Raw genomic sequence first — 22,207 nt, 5'->3', positions numbered from 1 at the left:
CCTGGTGTAAGAGCACTTAATTCACCTCAAACATAGATGTACTAGAATGAATTATGGAATTTAATATAAACCCTTGGGTTTACCTTATGTAATGTAATTGATCCTCTATCAAGTATTTGTCAGAAGAAATTGAGTACCTAAGTTTGTCACAGACCCACAAAATAATTTGGGTTAAAAAGGACCTCCAGAGGACGTCCACTCCAACTCTTTGTTCAAAATGTGCCTGTTTAGATGAGATTGCTTAGTATCCAGCTGAGTCTTGAACACAACTCCGAGGACAGAGATTCCTCAACCTCCTAGGGCCACCTGCTCCAGTATTCCACCACTGCCATTATTAAAACAAACTGAAAACGTAAATACAGAACTATTTTTCTATATAAACAGCGCCTTTGGCCGGTCCTGCTCCCTCGGGTCGCTCTCTCGGTGTTTGGGGATCCCTGCTCCAGGTGTGTCCCGCAGGTACCGAGCGCAGTGGAAGGGTCGCTGCTGCTGCTGCTTCGCTTGGGCGCGGCAGCCCCGACTCCCGCCTCGCCTGTCTCTGTTAGGGGTGTAACAGCAGCGCAGAGCTCGGACAAGCCAAACGCGCAGTTCTTTTCGAACAGATTTTCTTTCTTGCCCCTTACAAACACAACAGCGCGGACCGTACCCCGAGGCGGGGCTGCGGCGCCCCGCCCGCACTGGTGCTGCTCCCGAAGGGCACGAACGACCCTGCCACTCCCCTCGCGGCTCTAGCTCCGAGGCAGTTCGGAGCGGAAGCCGCTACGGTTTCGGAGCCGGGGCTGCGCAGGGATTCCCTCGGGAGCGTCCCCACACGGCCGCGCCTCCACAGCGGGCTTTGCCCGGCTCCAACATGGCGGCCCCTCCCTTGCGCCCGGGCTCTCCCCTGCCCGGTTTCAAGATGGCGGCCCCGCTCCCCCGGGCCCTTCCCCGCGCCCCCGCCCCTTCCCGGTCCCTCCTGCGCGCGCGCGGCCCCACCTCACTTCCGCTTGTGCAGCAGCCATTTTGTCTTTCCGCCGCCGCTGCTGCCCGAGCTTCTCCCTCCCTCCTGCCGCCGCGGGCCGCGACACTCCAGTTCCCCCCCGGGCGCGGCTCCCGCCGGGCCCGGGCCGATCCCGATCTCCCTTCCCTTATCCCGGGAGGCTCCTCCGCAGCCCGGGCGCGGGGGCGGCTCCCGCGCTCCTGCCGCGCGATGTCCAGCGAGGAGAGCTACCTGGCCATCCTGCGGTACCTGACGAACGAGCGGGAGCCGTATGCGCCGGGCACGGAGGGCAACGCCAAGCGGAAGATCCGCAAGGCCGCCGCCTGCTACGTGGTGCGCGGCGGCACCCTGTACTACCAGCGGCGGCAGCGCGACCAGCAGCGCTTCGCCGAGCTGGAGGTGGTGCTGCAGGCCGAGCGCCGCGCCCGCCTCATCCGCGCCGCGCACCTGGCGCCCGACGGCGCGCACCGCACCCGGCTGCAGACCTGGCAGGGGCTCTCTCAGAAGTACTGGTGGAGAGGTGAGCGCCTGGGCGGGGGCGGCCTCTGGGCACCGAGCCACCGAAGCGCGGCTGGAAGGGAGCGCGGTGGGTCCCAGGGTCATCCCAGAGCGCGTGGCACAGGACCGCGTCCCGGCGGTTCTTGAGTGTCTCCGCCGATGGAGACTCACAGCCTCTCGGGGCAGCCTGTGCCAGCGCACAGTCGCCTTTACAATTTTTCCTCGTGTTCACGTGGAACTTCCCGTGCGTTAGTTTCTGCTTGTTGCCTGTTGTGTCATTGCTTGGCGCCACCGGGACCTTGCTCCATGCTCCCGACCCCGTCTGTTTAGATATTTATACACGTTAATGCCGTCCCCTGTCAGTCGTCTCGTCTCAAGGCTAACCAAGCGCTGTTCCCTCAGCCTTTCCTTGTAAAAGAGATGATTCTGTCCCTTCAGCATCTTTGTTGCCCTCCTGTACCCTCTCCAGGAGTTACATGTCTCACTTCTGCTGAAGGGATGTCCGTGTGCCCTCCCTGGCGGGACCAAGAGGGGACTGTCACTTGCCGAGCGACCAGTGCCTTTAAACGCCACCTCGAAGCACGTGGTCTGTGGGCAGTGACATTGTGTCACACCAGAGAGAGGCAGGGCTCACTTTACACGGTAGGTCTTGGTCAGCAAATTGTCCAGGGCTTCTCATCTGGTGGTGGTACCTTGAATATATGGAAACACAGAGTACAGCTGTCCCCTCCAGGTACTGCACACAGCCCAGGTAGGATAGTGACATCTCAACTGTGCCATGGTGATAGGGTGATAATCCAGTCCATATGACCTGGGTTAGCTTTGAACCTCATTCATGCATGTGATGGTGTTTGTGTCAAGGTACTACAGCTGCCAATGGTGGCAGTCCTGGCACTCATTGTTTTATTTGTCTCTTTCTTGCAATGAGAAGCAGATTAGTCTGAAAAGACCAGACTAATTCTCAGCTGGGTCCTGAGTGATACCATAGCTGTTACAAATGGTGGTGCCTGAGCAGCAGTAATTCCCAGCTGGGACTTGCTTTTACCTGAGGGAATTACTTGATATCTTGTTCCCTTTGGATTTGGTGTTCTACTTTTAGCCCTAGGTGTCCATTAAACAAATAGCCCGCTTTTCACTTGCCATGGGCCTAGTGTGTGTCTGTATTGCTTCTCTTGTTCTGCCCTCTTCATCCACCAGCAAGTCTGTAATTCCAGCTTTAGTTTTCCTATTTTCAGTTGGAGGGATTTTGCTCTAGCTGCAGCCAGTCCCTCCAGTCCAGATCTCAATGACCTGAAGATCTTTTCATGTGAAGAAAGGATATATCAAAGCTGATGTACCCATTCTGGATGGTGGTTTCCTTGCCTTTATCTGCATTCCCATTGTCTGCCCAGCATTGTACTGTTCTGACATCTGCTCTCTTCCTGTGCTGGAAACTTCCTCCATGGGTCTCAGTGTAGCTTCTGTTTGTCAGGAGAAGGCATTCTGTATTCTTTTGATCTTATTGGTCACCTTTATTTGTACACCCTAAATCCTCTTGCTTCTCTTACAGTGAGAGTGCTAAAATTCATTCCAAGCTTTCAGTTCAAGTTTTATGTTTCTTACATGTGTCTCCCTTAAAGCAATGTTTTCCCTGCCATTACAGTACTCTCTGGCTGCTGTGGACAGCAGCTTTGGCCCAGCTGTCATCCTGAGGTGGACATCAGCCTGGTGTGTGTTCTGTAATTGCAAGGCCATGGGCTGGAGATTGACTCAGGGGCCAGGAAGGGTGCTAGGGATGTGATTTGTAGGCCAGAGACCTCATGTCTATTTCAGATGAAATCAAGGAGATGTACAAATTGTCGAAATAGGCATTAATATCTTAGGTTGCCTTAAGTCTCTCTTTTCCTGATCCTTACAAAGATAGGTATTTAATGATAGTGCAAGTCATGCTCTGAAGAGGTGTGAGCAAGCAAGTCCAAGTCTGTGTCAGCAAAGTTTTGAGCTGTGCTGGATTTTAAACCATAGAGGCCCAGCTGTTGTATATTCTTTTATATTGTCGTAGTGAAGTGAACAAATTTGGATTGAAAGCCATGCATGGAAAATGCCGTGGGATCCAGAAGAGGACCCTGTGCTTAGGACCTATTGAGTATCTGAAATGATTTACAGAATTTCAGAATGTGCTGAGTTGGAAGGGACCCACAAGGATCACTGAATACAACTCCTGGCCTTGCACAGGACCATCCCCAAAAGTCACAAGAGTCATTCCTGAGGGCACTGTCCAAACGCTTCTTGAACTCTGTCAGGCTGTGACTGTTTCTTTGGGGAGCCTGTTCCAGGGCCCTGCCACCCTCTGGATGAAGAACCTGTTCCTAATATCCTACCTAAACCTCCTCTGACACAAATTCAGGCTATTTTCTTGGGTCCTGTCATTTGTATTTGGTTTCACTGGTTAAAGTACTGGTGGGAATTCGATTTATTTAAATTCCAAAATCATAAGCAATTTATTTAAATCAGTGTTAATAGCACATATCAGTGTCATTCCAAATAGCACAGTTGATCCCAATTTTGCAAAAGCTCATAAGTGAGCCTTTCAATTCTTGTCCTCTTCAGGAGGAACAAGCCATTTGTGTGGGCTAAATACAGGATTATATTACATTTGTCATTGATGTGGGATGATGAGACTAAATGTCTAAATGCCTTTTTTTTTTTTTTTTTTTTAGCCTTAATAGACTTTCTAGGAGGGTTTGCTTGATTTAGTGACATTCTAAATGTTCTATCTCAAATTAGCAGTAGAGACATGCAGTGTCATGCAATGGTGTGAGAAAATCAGAATTGGTAATATTGCATCAGAGAGGGAGAGTGTAGGTGACTGACTTTATTTTTCTTGGTTAGTATGTAATATTTCTGATTATTAATTATTGATGTTTAACTAATCTTCTACATAGTTATTTGTTTATAGTAAATTGAATTAAGATAAGAAGCCTAATCAAGCTCCATTAATTTTTCTTAGGTATTCTTAAGCAGGTTAAAGATTACATTAAAGAATGCAGCAAGTGCCAGGAAAAGCTAGACCGCTCTAGATCTCTCTCAGATCCTTCTGAAATGCTGGAGGAGCTAGGACTGGATGCAAAATCTCATGAAGACAGTAATGAAACAGATGATGAATTGAGTAACACAGCATCAATCCCAGCAGCATCCCCAAAGCCTGTGAAGAAGAAACCAATAGCAAAGCACGAGCTTGTGTTTGTAAGTACCATTGTTTACATCTGAATAGATTTGCATTTTCTATTACTGCGTTCTTGGTCGTGGTCTTCTTTTCCATCTGTGATAATCTACGACTATACATTTTGCCAAAGATATTGAATGTGTAGAAATGGGATACTCTTGCATATGTCATGAAATTAATTATAGGACATCATTGCTGGGAAATAAAATCACAGTATATATTATGCATATAGAATCTAAGATAAGCAATGGCAATTTTGCCATAAATTTTACAATTGCCATCACATACAAGATTCTTATGGGCTCTATATATTTTCCTTAATAAATGATGCTATACTGATATATAAAATTCTTGGTCATAATTGCAGACTCATATGCACATAAAGACATTTGAATTTCTAAACTTTTTCAGACTGTAGCATAGAAAAATACAGTCAAAGAGCTGTTTGGATGTGTCTTCCCATTTTTCCTATCTGTTTTGTGTTTGGAGGGAGGGTGAAACTTAAAGAAAGAAAACAATAGTAAAGTTAAGCTCTATATTCTACAGAGTTGAACTGATTGTATGGTTGCAGAAAATAATCCTTTTCTGTGTTTCAGTGTGAATGCTTAAAAAGGCACAATCTAAATGTAATGAAGTTCTCAAATGTTGTTTATGACAGGTTGACAGTAAGGGCCTTGTGAAGCAGTCATCTTCCAAACATTGTCTGTCAGTCTTAAACCAACTGAATCAGCAGAGGCTTTCCAATCAGTTCTGTGATGTGACTTTGCTGATTGAAGGAGAGGAGTACAAAGCTCACAAATCTGTCTTGGCAGCCAACAGCGCGTACTTCCGAGAGCTCTTCATTGAAAAGGGAGCTGTCACTAGTCATGAAGCTGTAGTGGATCTGTCAGGTGAATTGCTTTGGGTTTCAAAGCTAGAAATCATAATATCCTGAGTAAGGTGTACAGTATTTAATTCAATCTTTTTTGAGTGTTGAAAACAACCAAATTTTTATCTTGCTTTTTTCTCTGTTTTAATCTTAAAGTATTTTGTGTGGATCATAACGCAAAAGTGATCACTCTGATTTTGCCTAATATGATTTTCCATGGACTGTGGTATTTAATCTTAAAATTTCTGAAAAGCTGGTGATGGATTTTTACCTTGCTTAGGTGTGTTTCCTCCTTGTATTAGGAATTTGTATTTAACGAATGCTAAAAAGGGAGAAAAATCAAATGCTTGAGTACATCAGGTGGGGATGTTGACAAGCTGCTTGGAGAGTTGTTTAGCTTTACGAATGCTAAATTTCTTCTTATTTCTGTGAAGCAGAATTATACATGTCTGCTTTCTCAGTCCTGGTACATAAAAGACAAGAGCTAAAATATATATTCTAAAATAGCTTTGTAGTGATGAAGAGTAGTGTACAGAACATAGGCCTTCTGCATTGCTTTCTCATTTATTAACTGTCTGGTTCTTCATGAGTAATAGGCATGCATGAACAATAATTTTCTAATAGGATGGTCCAGAAGGTTCCCCACATTAAATATTTGATTTATTATTTATGCAACTGTGGACAGTTATACCAAATTCCTGTATTTCAGGATTTCTATCTATATATCCATATTTTTATTGTTTTCAATAGCTACTTCCTTTTTTTTTCTGCCACATCGCTTGTTACTTAAGACCTGAGTACTTTCTGAATGTAGCAGATCCAGAAAGACTTTGGTTCAATTAATCTCCTTTAAAAGTATTGTGGCTCTCCCAGCATCTTGAAAGATTCCTCAAAGAATTTTATTGTGGAAGTCTTTTAAGTTAACTACTTAGTTATTGGGAAAGTTGTCTGAGCTTACCCATGCATAGAAACTACATGAGGAGGAAGCTGTAGTGTAAATGACAATTAAATGAGTGCCAGTGATGGGCTTGTTATTTCCAATTGTGTTTTGCTCTAAATTTCAGGCTTAACTGTATCAAAGGTGAACTGTTGTATTCATCATGGGATATTTTGGGGTAATTTCAGGTCATCATTATTTGCTCTAATATCTTGTTTTATTCCTGGTAGGTTTCTGCAAGTCCAGTTTCCTGCCTTTATTGGAATTTGCTTATACTTCAGAATTAACGTTTGACTTCTGTAGTATGGCGGAAGTGGCCATGCTTGCCCGGCATCTCTTCATGTCAGAGGTCCTTGAAATCTGTGAGAATGTGCACAAACAGATGGAAGAGAAACAAATTACAGTGTACCAAAAGGGAGATATTCAAACAGTAGAGTCAACACAAAATCTAGCAGAGCAGGCTGAACTGCAGGTGCAGCCCGTGGATGGTGTTGAGCACCCTAAACTCACAGCCAGTGAAGTGCCAGTAGCTGTGAATGGAGCTCCTCCCTCTGCTGGGACAGAGGAGGCAGCAGCACCCCAGCCTGACCTCCTGCACCCAGAGCCTCTGGAGACCACTGCAGGTGATCTTTCCAAGCCTGTGGAACGGTGTGAAACAACAGAAAATTACATCAAGATCCAGCTGGTGGAGAGCATTTCAAACAGCCTCTACAACAGACTCAGCACCGAGCCATCAGCTGTGGAAACCATGCACACACAGAGCCAAAGGGAAACTGAGACAGTTCAAAATCAGAGTGATAAAACACATGTGGACTCTGCATCTGAAGACTCCTCAGAGACACTCAAGCAAAAGAGTGATGAGCAGAGCAGCTCCATTCCCCAGCCAGAGTGTATCACTTCCAGCCAGGATGATACTTACAAAAGCAAGCTTCGCCAGCGTTCAGTCACTGAGGGGGGATACATCAGGCTGCATAAAGGAATTGAAAAAAAGCTGCAGAATAGAAAGGCAAATCCTAAATCTGCAGTGCAGCAGGTATTCTGTCTGTCGTTAGACCTTGTAGTTATCAGAGTAATTTCTAAACTGTGACAGTTGGGCAGACAAAATCCCAAAAACGTTGACTTGGCATCAGTATTCCTTCCATATTGAAGGGCCTTAGAATGTCAGTGGCCACAGTCTAGGCTGAGTATCTTCTCACAGCTTCTTATGGTTGGACAGAAGTTGTATCATCTCCCCAAAATCCTTAATGATCTGTGAATTTAATTCTGAGCTAACTCATGCGTATGTCAGTCATAGATACATACATTTATCTATTAGAGAAGTGAAGTCCTACATTTGTTCAGACTTGACAACAGCATTGGGAATGAAAAATTTTACATCCCATGTAGATCTGAAGATGTAGTCTTGAGTCACAGTAATGCATTCCTGCTACCTTCTGATTAGGTCAGTGAAGAGAAAGGTTCAAAGAGCACTCTTGTTAAAAACTCTAGCACCTGAACATCCTAAATATTAAGTAATTAAACTAGTTCCAGTTACAATTTTTTTCTTTTTTTAATGAAACTGTCCTATTACTCTTTCCCCTTTGAGAGCCTTTCCTCTTGTAGTGCCTTTGGATAGTTGACAATCATCTCACTGGGCATCATGAATTTAATTTGTGACAGAGTGCACTTCACTGCGTGTTGGCCAAGTCTTCTGAAGAACTGTTAATTTCCAAAGGAGTCCTGAGAGTTTTGCCTACCAGAGCCACCAGTCCCACACACAGGACAATAATTCGATATCATTGCAACACCCTGGGAGATAGAAACTGTAGCATTAGTGTGTTTTTACAGATGGACAGCTTAAAAGCCCAGATGCTAAAGACAGCACAATCCAAATACTTGAGCAGCCTATTTACGCTGGTTGGAGAGCACCATGGTTTTCTTCTGTTTTGGGAAGGGGAATATTTACTTTTGGGAATAGTTCCTGTTAATGTATTTTGCAGTTTTTAAATCCAGCTCCTTGACAGGTGAAGTGCACAGACCTATGGAAAAAAGAAATTAGTTTGGATGATCGCTCAGGATTGGAGTCAAGAATAGGTTTCTGCTTTCCTAACTTGTTTTGTAGCCTTTAGTGTTCTGTGCATCCTTCAACTCCCCCTCTGGCATGGGATGTCATATAAGCTTTGGGAAGGAGACACTCTCTTGAGTTCCCAATTTTGATGCTGGGAGAATAACAAAAAGAGTTTGCAGGAAAAATGCTTCTGGTTTAAATTACAGTACTTGCACCTGGCATGGAGATACTGGGGATGAGGTATGCTTTGTAGGAATCAAGTATTCTCCTTGCTCTTACTAATCATGTACTGAATAAAATTATTTTTGTGGCTTCACAATTTAGCCAAGTTTGCATAAGTTTTCAGAGCAATAGGAAAATTTAAAAAAATATGTTAGAAAGTTTTCTCTGCAGAGTTTCAGCTTGGTTTTCAGAGGCATGGAAGGGTTAGCATGTTTTCAAAAACTGCTAGATACCTCACTTGTTGGGTGTCAGAATAAGTCATGCATGACTCTGTTTTCTTAATGCAGGAAAAGCCAAATCTTTATTCACATAACTTATTTTATACAGGTTTCATAGACCTCATGTTTGACTCCCATTGGTTAGTAGTTTTCTTGCCAAAAACTTTTATTTCACTTTTCTTTTTTTACCTGTCTATCAAATCTCTCTATTCTTGGATTGTTTACATACTCTTTCTGCTGGTTCTCATTGGACAGATCCCTTGTTATTGTAGGTGCATTTGGTTTTCACCCTCAGAATAGATTGTTACATTAACAAATGTCTCATTCTCAAAATGGCTTCATATGGGAACTTGCAAACTGCTTGATAAATGCGCTTAGAAGTGGTGACAGGGCTGCTTTGGCAATTTTGCAAAGTGAGGCCTTGATTTCATAAGGCCTTTCTTTTATAATTCTTCTACCTGTCTACAACAGTTGGGAGAACAGGACGAAGAAATAGGGATGCTTGTACTTCCTTCCCATGCCTTATTCTCAGGAACCCAAAGGGGACACACCTGATAAAGACATTTTAACCTGATCACTTAGAATTTGGTTTCTAAAGAATTTGGCAGCAAGTTTCTACAAAGAAAGATGATATTATCAGCTCCAGGTAGCACTGCCAATATCACCAAAAAAACCCCACTAGTGCCTTATTCCTAGATAAAAATCTCTAGGAAAGCTGGAATGCTCTCAACTTGATAGAAATCCCGACTGGCAGTACTCTGATTCTTCTGTGACTATCCCATAGATGTCAATTAGGCAGTTACTCAGGGCTGAAGAGTTCATTGTCCCTGAACTGGTAAGTCACTGTGGGACCATCATCATAGTAAGTTTATGTTTTTTAAAAAAGAATGGTTTTTCACTCACCTTGAGATCTCTAGTTTTGTAGTTAATTGAAACAAGGTAACTTTTAAGCAACTAAGTTAGCTGATCAAAATTAAGAGGTATTACAGAAAAACAGATCATTAGCTTTTAATACAGACTTTGAGACAAGGTATAAAGTACAATGCAGTAAAATTCATTAATAGGTTCTGTTTTTACAACTTAGGTTGCCATGAAGCTGGTTCAAAGAGGGAAAAAAATGAAACAGCCCAAAAGAGAGACCATGGAAAATAACGAAGTGGAAGCGCAGCACAAATGCACTGACTGTGGAATGGTGTTCCAGCGGCGCTATGCACTTATAATGCACACACTGAAACACGAAAGATCTAAAGAATATAAATGCCCAGTAAGTTGAGGGATTAGGTTGTTTTTTTTTCTGTGAATCTTCCTCCTTATGAAAATTAATTCTGTAATTATATTAGTAGTTATTTTTTCTTGCCTTTTTTGGTATATATATTTATTTTCCCTACCAGTTTCAAAGTTGGATATAGCCTTGATCTGGATGGGGTGAGGTAGAATGGAGTGCAGCCACTTGGCCTGACAGTAGTGTGTGACTTGCTGCTCAAGACAGTGCTAGCGTGGGGTTTGCTTTTAATCCTACCAGTAAATTTATGTTTAGTCTAGACTGGAAGTTAATCTCACTGGGAAGTGATCAGTGGTTCTGTCAGCAGCCATAAAATAAAAATATACAACTATTCATTAACCTCAGACAAAATGGCTGTTGGAGTTGGGTTATAGATTTAACTCATCATGTTACTGTACTTAAAACATGATTATTTCTGGGTTTTTTTTTTGAATCTTCTGAGTGTTACATGCAAAGTAAGGTTGTAATATTTTCTGTCCCAGTTGTGTAAGAAAGAATTCCAGTACGGTGCCTCGCTGCGGGCCCATCTGGTGCGGCACACGCGGAAGACGGAAGCCAGCGCCGCAGCTGCGGGTGCCGAGGGGACAGGCATGTCCTCGGTGAAAGGGAGAACCAAACGGGAGTTTGTGTGTGACATCTGTGGGAGAACTCTGCCCAAGCTCTATTCCCTCAGAATACATATGCTTAAACATACAGGTGTCAAGCCCCATGCATGCAAGGTAAAGTCCTTTTGCACTCTAATCAAGATAGTAATGTTCTCTATTACCAATACTGTGGTATTGATTCTCTGCCTAAAATTTGTTAATCTTGGTCACTTGGTCACTTCAGTAGGGAAAACTAGTGTAACATTCATGATGAAATTGCTTGCAGTCCAAGAGTGAGAAAACTAGAATGAATATGAGTTGTGCAAGTTCATATTCTTGTGTCTAGAAGAATGTCATCCTTTGATTGTTCCTTTTTTTTTAATAGACCAGTTCTGTCACTGGTGCAAAATTGCATGCTTGGCCATTCTAGTTCCCACGAAATATAGGAGGTTTTGTTCTGTTTGAAGTTAAACACCTATTATATAATGAGTTTTATTTGTCCTATTCCACCATATACACATTTTTCTAGGTTTGTGGAAAGACCTTTACATATAAGCATGGATTAAAAATGCACTTAGCTCTCCATGAAGTACAGAAACAGTTCAAGTGTGACTTGTGTGAAAAGTCTTTTGTCACAAAAAGAAGTCTTCAGGAGCACATGAGCATTCATACAGGTAAGTGATGAGAAAGAGAATCCTTTTCCTTTACTTGGCTATTTCATGCTGCTGAATTTTAATGTTGTTCTTCCGTGTCAAAAGAAACTGTTTAAAAAATAAATGGTAGTTTGTTCTTTTTCTTCTGGTCAGGCAGCTGAGATAGAGGTCATTTTCTGGGGCTAAACCATAGTTTAGTGTTATTATGCAAAAGTTCTATACAAGAACAGAGAATTGTGGTTGGTCTGTCCTTTGGTTTTATGTATGTATTTAATGCCTGTATCATGTCAATTCAACAAGAAATAGGCAACAGGCTGGAATGTTCTAATGCACTTCATCTCCCAGCCTCTCCTTTTACAGGAAAACATGCTAAGTTAAATCTCTCAGAATCCCCATATATGTTTTACAAGATTTTCTGTACTAATACTGGCATTTTGTAAAGCCTAGTGTCTTGAAAGATCTTAGCATGTGAAAAATGGCAATATAATAATTCAATACAAGCAGAGTTTTAAAATTGTAATTTGTAAAGGTTGTCTGTGTTTCTGGTTTTCTGGGCTGAGCAGAATCAAGAGAGATAGTCAGGATAATTTGTTCCTGAAATTAAGGAATTTGTATCAGTAGTCATCACTCCTATGTTGATGAAATGGAGCAAAACCTTTTATTTTAAGGTGTTTTTCCACAAATGCAAGATATAAGCAATAGTCCATAAGCAATGCTGTGTTTCTGAAGAAGTTGCATAATACATAAGCACAGGCAGTTGTGGTTTTTTTCACACAAGAAGGCAGGTTTTTAGGCTGCTTACTTTTCCTCACTAAGTCATAGTTGCAGCAATGTACCTATGTCTAAAAACGTGAAATAAAGTAATTTAGAGATGCTACTCCCCCCTTGTGTATTATTACATAAGCACATACAAAATACACTTAAAAATTCCATCAGTGTATTAAACAAATTTGTAATTAAACAAACTTCACTTTGTAGTACTGCTCTGATTACTTAAGGTAAGTTATATATGAATTAAAAACCTGTCTCACAAAGCACTCCAGAGAAATGGAGGCATGGCTTGGTAACATGTTTTGTTTTGTTTTTGCTAGGAGAATCCAAATATCTTTGCTCCATCTGCGGAAAATCTTTCCACAGGGCATCAGGACTCAGTAAACACATAAAGAAACATCAGCCAAAGCCTGAAGTTCGTGGATATCAGTGTACTCAGTAAGTCAGGTGATGGGTGGTTTTGGTGGGCTTTTTTTCTTAGTATTAATGATCCTAGTAATTTTCAAGATTAAAAGCAGCTCCTTGTTGTAGCATAAATCTGTTCCACTGGCCTGGGATAAGACTTGGAAAGCGTGAGAATAAAAATGCTTTTTTGTAAATACATGCTGGAGAGCAAAGGCTTGGCTTTAAGCTGTTACCTAGCTTTAGTTTCTTGCAGCAATTCTCTAATGACTTTGCTCTGTAATTGGTGCTATAATCAGTAGCTGTGTGGGTATACAGCTTTTTTGTAGGACAGATAAAAGAGTGTAAGGTTGTTAAAGGCCAAGGGCCTTCAGCCTGGTTTTGCCCTCTTGTAGTGTGATAGTGGATTTCAGTTGGATTTGAAGCTGTGGAGTCTGCAGTGTCCTTCACTTGTGTTCAGTGTTTGCTGAAACATGGCTGTGTTTAGGAACATGGCAAACTGAGACTCACTGACTGTTGCAGTTCTCTTGATTATAAAACATATATGACCACTTAAATATTGCAATAAATGATATCTGTTTTTATTATTAATGGCATTTATTATGATTTACATGACATCATTGTGGACTTTAGCAAAGCAGAAACTGTAACTGTGTGTGATCTTAGTGCATTAGCAAAACATGGATACTTTTTCCATGACCAAGCAAACTATAGGGATCCTTTCAAGTGCCCTGAAGAAGGACAAATGTCTCAGTCTGGAGCTCACAATGAGTTCCCTGGGAAGCTCTGTCAGATATTAAGAGGAGTGGTACAATTTATATTATTGCCTGTAGCAACTCAAGGTTTTAAAGAAAGCGATAATCTAAAGAGTTGATTAAAGTATCTCATTGCTGCTGCATACTAGCAAAAATAATATTTTCTAAATTATGACTACTTACTTCAGTTCTGTCAACAGTGTTTTTATTTAGTGATTTTTAATACTAAAAGCATGAATTCTAAAAATGCAAAGAACAGACCTAATAGGGTGCACAGACACTGTTTCATGAAGCATACTATGGAAGTGAATTTTAGTTTTTAAGATGAAGTATATTTATAAAACAAAAATTTTTTACTCAAGGCAGTAGGGCCATGGATGCAAGAGGTCACCTTGACAGAGAATATATTTTGACTCCCCAGCTTCTTCAAAACAGACACAATCCTTGCTGCTTCTCCAGCAAAGGTCTCCACTAAGGATATAATTCATGTTGTCACCAGTGGTTTAGAGAGCTTCGCTAAGCAATAAGCAGATTTCTGTTTTTAGTTTGGTGGCTTGGAATGGAAACCTCCCTGTCAGGCTTCAGTCTGAGCTTCTGGCCCAGTTGAGCAAAGCTGATCATGAATAATTTTCCCAAAATGTTCCTGGAAGTTTTGCAGTGAAGTATGTCTTTGATTAAACTGCAGTAGTGCCTGACAGTGTATGGTGGTTGCTTGAGTGTTTTTCTTCTCTAATGGCTTTTCCAAATACGCAATCCTTGGGGAAAGAGCACTAAGTGCCAACCCCATTCAAGCCCCTGAGGGGTCTTTCTGATACTATTTTGCATGGATATTCAAACTGAGGATCCCTGAGAGCCCCATTTGAACTGGAGAAGTGAGACTTTCCAGCCTAGTAAGAGGAGGGGGTTGGCTCAAGGACTGTTACCTTTTTTTTTTTTTTTTCCCTCAAAAGCAAATTCAGCTTTTTTTCTCTCCAGAATGCCCATTGTTCAGGCAATGTAATATCAAATGTTTTGTTGCTGTATGGAAGCTTTTCTCATTTTCAGATTCCCTTATTCCATTGGTTGATACTGTAGAAGTTGAATCAGCCACATTTGCTTGCTTGCATTGCTCTGCCTCTGTCCTTTCTTGAGTCATGCAGCTGTATGTTGTTACAAGAGGAAGAGAGAGAGATGAGCAGCAGAATTTCTTTCAAAGGGAGAAACCATGTTTTTGATTAGACCAAACTCTGTAGTCTTCTCATACCAAGAGGAGCTATATAGTCATACTATGGCAAAGTATAAGTGAAGGAAAACCATAAGTTAGCCTGGGTTAAGATGTGTACGAGCAGCAAGCTAAGGAATGAGTACTGATACTTTCAGATGCTTTCTTGCAGGATTATGGATTTGGGGTTTTTTATTTTCTAAAAAAAACCCCTACATTTGAGCATTAAAAACAACAAACTCCAGTTATCTTTGTGTCAGTCCTCTTTGGTTAAGGAAAAAAGCAGCTGTTACTGTCCTCATACATTCATATGGCATAATACAAATTCCTGATGTCTCCCAGTTGGTTTGCCTTTGCTTATTCACCATTAAAACTGGAGAAAGAATATAGTTACTCAATAATAGACAAAAGGGTTTCAGAAGTCCTCAAGTTTTATTCCAGGCTTTCAAATAAGCTGCTCTTCTTTTTAATTTTTCCTAGTTTTGAGTGGGATTGTGTTTTAAATAAATACTGATGATGCAGTAGGTGTTCTCAGTCTTCAGTTGCTATTAAAGAAGAGGGTCCTAGTGCCTTTGAAATCAGTGCCTTTCTTGTATGGGATGCTAAAAAACATGTGCTGTTACAGGTGTGACAAGAGTTTCTATGAAGCTCGGGATCTTCGGCAGCATATGAATAAACATTTAGGTGTGAAGCCATTTCAATGTCAGTTCTGTGGAAAATGTTACAGCTGGAAGAAAGACTGGTATTCTCATGTCAAGTCTCATTCAGTCACAGACCCTTATAGGTAAGAGGAAATTAATTTAACAACTGAAATGTACCAATCAAAGTGAGGCTATAGAGATCCACAGCCTGTCAACAAGGCACTGCCTAGTCCACTTTTGGAGTACCAATGGATTGATGGTGATTAGGGTCTTGAATATTTGAGGATGCTTTATGTAGCATGGGTTGGCTTCTGACTTGGGACACAGTGCTGGAACTCAGACGTGAAGTCATAAGAGGATAAATACAATCAGTGAAGTTAGAAACTTAAGTGATCTCACTTCTCTAGAAGGGTAAGTGGAAGCTTTGTGGCTGTGGATAAGAAGAAATGTAGTTCAGTCCAACAATATTACTTCTGATTATGGAACTATTTACCATATAAGACAGTATTGCCCTTAAATTTTGCCTACTGTAAATAAAATGCATTTTGGCTTAAAACACATGAGTGTACAATAATGGTTTTAACAGATTTCTCACATTAACACATTTTAGGTGTAATGTATGTGGAAAAGAATTTTATGAGAAAGCTTTGTACAGAAGACATGTAAAGAAAGCCACACATGGTAAAAAAGGAAGAGCAAAACAAAATCTGGAACGAGTTTGCGAGCACTGTGGAAGAAAATTCACCCAACTCCGGGAATATAGGAGACACATGAACAATCATGAAGGTTTGTATAACACAAATAATCATTACATCCCTCAGCCCCTAAAAACACAATGTGCAAGGGGGTAGTTGTTTCTTTGAGTCTGTGTGTCCTGTCTGGCAAGACATGGAAGAGTTTTTACAGATTCTCCAGTTTTATGTGCATCCTGGTTTGGTAACTTGCTGTCAGTGATTCCCAGAAGTTGCTGTTGGGGGTCTTTCTAAAGCTCCAGTCACACACAGGGACTGTGCCAGTTTGTCCTCAGTACCTGAATAGAAGAGGAACATTTTTACAAGTGACTAAAAAGGGTAAATCTGGCAAAGAATTGGATGCACTAAAACATTCTCCATTTTCAAAGGCGCACACAGTTAACAAAGTGCTCTTCAGATAGGAAAATGATTGGCCTAAATTTAAAAAGATAAAAAGGATCAATGTTAGAAATTTATCAACTTCTTAATTATGACAAGTGATAAATTGTATGATGTTTAGGTAAAATATGAAAACATTTTATTTTATTTGTTCAAGAATTATGTGCATTTTTACTTTAGATATAAAGTATGGAATTGATTTTTGAGTATTTGGTTCTTTCAGCTGTGTTAGCAGTCTATATTCTCCTGTCCCAAGGCAAAACCCACTTTTATTTGGAGCATGTCTCCTCTTAAAGAGCTCTTAAGAGTAAATCTGACAGCTGTCTAACTATTGAGATAGAGATTTTGTGTTTGTTTCTAAACAGAGGAAGTGCCCTGTAGTTGGTACCTAGCCTAAATCTACAGTTACTGTCACAGAGGAAAAGCCAGTAGTGAGATGGTGTCTGTCAGCACCACAGAACTCAGATGTTATGAGGGAAAATAAGATCATACAAACATCAGGTGCTGTATTTGAACACATGCAGTGAAGAGGAGGGGTAAAGCTGTAGGTGTCCAGAAGGATTGACAGAAGCAAAGGGTGACTAGAAATGGAAGTGACAAATTCTGTGAAGTAAAGAAATGGTTCCAGAAAGGCATCAAAATGATCAGAATTCCATTAAGCATTGTGCACTTAAAATGAGGAAGAAACTACATTAAAAGGAATCTTGAAAACTTTTTTAATGTAAAGTGTTGGATTGGGCTGGGCACTTGTGCAGAATCCTAACTACTGAATGCATTATGCTTGCGTTGTATTGTTACACAGAAATAGTGCACAGGATCTCTTTCTTACATGGCAGGCATCACAGAATTGCTGTGGGATCTCTTTCTTACACGGCAGGCATCACAGAATTGCTGTGGGATCTCTTTCTTACACGGCAGGCATCACAGAATTGCTGTGTTCTCCACACTGCTGTTCCCCTGTGGCTGCTGCTCCTGGCCAGCCCTGTGACCTGTGCTTGCTTTGCCCCGCAGGTGTGAAGCCGTTCGAGTGCCTGACGTGCGGCGTGGCGTGGGCGGACGCGCGCTCCCTGAAGCGGCACGTGCGCACGCACACGGGCGAGCGGCCCTACGTGTGCCCCGTGTGCAACGAGGCCTACATCGACGCGCGCACCCTGCGCAAGCACATGACCAAGCTTCACAGGGACTACATACCCTGCAAAATCATGCTGGAGAAAGACACCCTGCAGTTTCACAACCAGGGGACGCAGGTGGAACACGCCATCAGCATTTTAGCCTCAGACATACAGGAGCAAGAAACCGAGATCAGCTTTGGCACCGGCGAGGGCGAGACGGTGGTGGTGACGGGAGAGACGCTGGAAGCCATCGAAGCAGTTGCAGCTACTGAGGAATGCACGTCAGTCTCCACCCTTTCTGACCAAAGCATCATGCAGGTGGTAAATTACGTACTGGCACAACAGCAAGGACAGAAAATGGCTGAAGTGACACAGGCCATTGAAACTGTAGAGGTAGAAGTGGCTCATGTAACAACAACAGAGTCTATTTAGTGTGTTAGAGAGCAAGAAGGGTGAGGTTCTGTATCTGTGAGAGCCAAGTGTAAAATGGGTTATCTGAGGCTTTCAGTGATGCCTGTTTTCAAATGGGTAATCCTCAGTACTGAATGTTGAGACGGCAGAATCTTCACCATTAGATGGAAAAAGTACCAATAATCCAGTATGGGCCAAGGCTTTGAAAGCTAAGATTTCTACACTGGCTGTAACTTTAAACAAAACGGAAAGGTTAAAATAATGTTTTTTGCGTCATGAAGTATCATACTGTAGCTTTGAAAAATTAAAAAGAAAAACATATTAAAAGGCTGCACTAAAAACTAGAAATGCACAGCTGTTGGTAGTTTTTTTGTTTGTTTTGATATGCATTTCATCAAGTTTGTGAGCAAATTTCCTGTATTGGATGCTGTCTGTTTACTCCCAAGACAAGGGAGGTGGTAGAATGCTTTGTGTAGGCTTGTGCTTCATGTGGCATACAGAAAAACTGAAGCTTTTTTCTCTGGTAAATGCACCATTGGTAGTTAGTGAATCCCAGTTCTGAAGAATTTACTTAAATTCCAGGTGTGTGGGTGGCTGGTCCAAGGTTCAGCAAAATGCTGTAAAATCATTTTTACAGCAGAGATCTGCTGAGTCTGAGGAAGATGGTTGTGATCTGGTTCTCCAAGATGGTTGTGAATTGCAGCTGACCAGAGGACAGCCCACCAACAGGGAGGCTACTTAGAGAAGTAAACTCCTTTTCTTTTGTGAGGGAGGAGTTTGCACTGCAGCCTCTGCGCACAGCCACGTTTAGTCCATGTTTGCTTGGAAGCTGTTGCCAGCACTGATGTGAGACCCCAATGCAGGCAGCCTCATGAGGAATGCTTCTGTTTTTGCTTTACATTTGATGTAGAAACTGTCAAAGGAAAAAGGTCTAATGGCACACTTTTTCAGGAGCTAAGGAAGTCCAGGTGTGGTTACGGATTGATGTTGTCTTGTATTGTACTGAAAGGAGGAGCCCTGCTAATTCCCAAGCGGGACACATGACAGTATCAGGGTAGGGAAATACGAAAATCTTGGGATGTGGTAAAAATTAAATTGTCTTAAAATTACCAGAATCTCTAGAAGAGCTTATTACTGCTGCTTTAACAGAAACACTTCTAGGGCCGGTTGATAGCTGGTGTTACAGCACATAATTGGAAAAATCCTTACTGGGTGTTCCTGCAAGTGAGTGTGAATGACAGCTGTGCTTGGCCCAGGTTCCTATGTCCCTGGTTCAATACCACAAACAGAGCACACCTTAATCTGTACAAGGTGGGGGTTCCTTTGTTGCTGCTGGCTTTTTTAAGCAAGCAGCATGTCTGTCAAGGAAACTGAAAGTTCTTTGCATGTGAACAATCAGAGCTGTTGTCTTTAAATTCTTCTCAGTCTATAGCAGTATCACGTTTCCTAACCTGGACAGCAGTAAGATACCCGAGCAGCCAGAAACTTGTAATATTGCAGGGTAAATTTCATAAATAAAGTGACATGCATATAACTCTGCTACCTGTGAAACAGATCCACTGAACAAAATCTCAGCAAACCCTGTGGCAAAGTAACCACCTCATTTGAATTAGTATTTCTACTTTTCATCTTATTTAACTATCTGGATGTCTGTCTACTAAGCTACAGAATGGACTGTTCTTTTTATACATTGCAATTCTGTAGATAAGCAGTTGTTGAAATTTTTTTATGTTTGAGTCTTGGATCCAAATTTATTTGTAGATGCCTATTTCAAAAGTCAGGGTCTTATTTCAGAGAAATAATGTAGTTATTTATATATCCTGCACCCCTTTACAATTGTATTATTTTCTAATTATCAAATGGAGTAAAACTAAAATGAGTATTAAAAAAAATTACTGGTAGCTGTAACTTGAATTTTTGTATGGTAAAGAGTCTGGAGATAGCCATCCTGCCTAAAATTAAAATACTCCCATTATGATGGAAAAAGATTTAAAAGCACTAGATAAACTTGAAAACTTACTTCAATGTTTGTATCCTAAAAATAATTATGTATTACTAAAGTGAAGAAGTGTTCAAGGAAAAATAGCTGTAAATAGTGCTAGAACATTATTTGTATATTTAGTGTGTTACCTTACAAAAAAGAATATTACCAGCACCTTAGTTTAATCTTTGGTGCGTTTATTTATTTGCCCAACCTATGGAAGAAGCAAAAGTGAATCTGAATTTTGGAGCCTTCTTATCCACTGTCAAAATGCTTTTACCGACTCATTGATCTGCTGTTCAAAAACAACCACCAACCAAACTAATTACAAAAGGTTGTTTTCTAAACAAGACTCAGCCAGGAATGTCAAAGCTGAATGTTGTGGCACCCCTTTCTTAACATGCTGTGCCTTACCTTTTCAGAACGGTGTGAGGTAAGTAGGGAGTGTCACTCTTGGCTTTGCTGTTCCCATCTGTGTGGAGCTGCCTTATGTTTTTCTTTGGACTTCAGCACTTAAGGCATTCACTGCCCTCCTGCAAAAGTCAGACTGCAAATAGGCAGTTGGTATTTGATTTTTTTAAAACTAAAGTTAATGAGAAATGTTTGTTTATTAAGTATTCCTAGTGAATTCCTGTACATAATGAATCAGATTTGTACATTCTGCTGTTTTTATTTAGTGTTAGATGTATAAAGTTATGGTTATTTCTGTCATCAAATAAACTGAGCTCTGCCATGAATTGCTCTTTTAAGAAACTTTCTTTTTCTCTGGGGAAAGGTGTTGCAGATTCCTCTGCAGTGTTTCACTTTTCATATACAGACAGATGCTGGCCTGGATAGTTCTATTAACACCTGCTTTTTAATTCTTGCTTAAGGTCCAAAGAGTTACATTGTATGGGGAAAGGAAACACACTGCCCTCCTGAATTGTGTCAGAGCCTGGCTGTACAAGAGCTCAGTGCTAATGAAACACTGTGTATGTTGAGACTGAAATTGCTTTGGCTGCAAGTCTTCGGGGTGGGTGAGGTATCTGCTCAGCCCCTGGTATCCAGCTGTAACCATTCTGGTTTCTTTCAGACCTTACTTCTCTTGACTTGCATGTACAACACTGCACCCCAAAGCGAGCACCAGCAAGCACTTCCATCTTGGCTCTGCCCTGGGAGGGATATTTGAGAAGGGTTGTGGTGTGGAGGTTGTCCTCCAGTGTCACTCTCCTGGCTGAGTGACAGGAGAGTGACACTGTACAGCTGCCTTCAGGTCTGGGAACAGTGTCCTGTGCCTTTCCCTTTTCTGTTACAGGAACTTCAGGGCAGCACCCATGTGGCAGAAAGCCTGATTATCTTCTGTGATTCACCCTAAGGGAATACTAGGAGCTTTTTAACTCCTCTGTGAGCCTCTGTAAGTAACCGAGCTAACTCTACAATTAAAGAACAGTGGGGGTTTCAAAAGGCTGAGTGCTGAAGGAGTAAGGTAGGCCTCTGTGGAACATCTACTGCTCCACAGGGATGCAATTACAGATGCACAGCAGCCGAGTGATGCGTGGATCATTTTTTGCCCCGCTTTGTTTCTATGGGAGTTACAATCATGTCATTCCTTGCTGTTGAAGGGAGCACCGTGAATTTCTGCAGCACAGTGCAGAAATGCTAACATTCAGGAGACAGCCTTACAGCTGTGGTGGAATGCCCCCAGCATCTCTGGAGCAGCTCTTAACTGAGGCCTGTTCTGCAGAAAAATTCCAGCTGCTGCAGGTCAGAGACCCTGGTCCCTGTTGTCACTGTCCAGTGCAGGGCTGTAGGGGAGCACCCTTACAAGTCTTGAGTGACCTTTAAAGGACTTAGCAGAAAGGAAGTTTCTGTTGTTCCCCATGGAAAAGTTTTGAGCTGCAGGCTTTGTCTCCCTCAGGGGCCAAGTGCCCTGCCTCCCAGCATTGCTGAGTTAAGTGGTGCTTTTACATGTGGAGTAGTGCAAGCTCTTCTTGTCATGTCTTTACATTTCACATGTGAACAGGATTGTTACACAAGCACCTGCGTAACAGAACTAAAGAACCCCTTTAGGCCCTTGTTTTACAGTGAGCTGTTCAGTGCCTGCAGCTGTAGAGATGGCAGCTGCTGTGAGTGGGGACACTTCTGTCACCAAAGCACTGCTGTGATTCTGTAACATCAGCCAACACCTTATATGCAACTACCATCTTTACAAATTAGGGGATGCTGGGGCAGAAAAGGAGAGATAATTACATTTTTATTATAACTTGCATTAACTTTAGTTTCATAGCTCCCAGAAAAACATCAATATGGGCTCATGACTTCAAGTTTCAG

At 41.9% G+C, this 22,207-nt stretch overlaps 1 protein-coding gene across 1 annotated transcript; it reads left to right on the top strand.

Annotated features, from left to right (window-relative positions):
* The first annotated feature begins 1,189 nt into the window (after positions 1-1,189).
* Positions 1,190-20,634, top strand: ZBTB11 (zinc finger and BTB domain containing 11). Its single transcript, XM_009095502.4, has 11 exons — positions 1,190-1,499; positions 4,467-4,702; positions 5,341-5,572; positions 6,718-7,520; positions 10,059-10,238; positions 10,739-10,975; positions 11,370-11,514; positions 12,585-12,702; positions 15,248-15,406; positions 15,874-16,049; positions 17,405-20,634. Exons 1-11 carry the CDS (start codon positions 1,190-1,192, stop codon positions 17,935-17,937), a joined length of 3,129 nt encoding a protein of 1,042 aa, XP_009093750.2. The 3' UTR covers positions 17,938-20,634.
* The last annotated feature ends 1,573 nt before the right edge of the window (positions 20,635-22,207 follow it).

The sequence above is a fragment of the Serinus canaria genome, chromosome 1 (genome assembly GCF_022539315.1).
Source record: "Serinus canaria isolate serCan28SL12 chromosome 1, serCan2020, whole genome shotgun sequence".
Taxonomy (NCBI): Eukaryota; Metazoa; Chordata; class Aves; order Passeriformes; family Fringillidae; genus Serinus; species Serinus canaria.
This window is presented reverse-complemented; position numbering and strand designations above follow the sequence as displayed.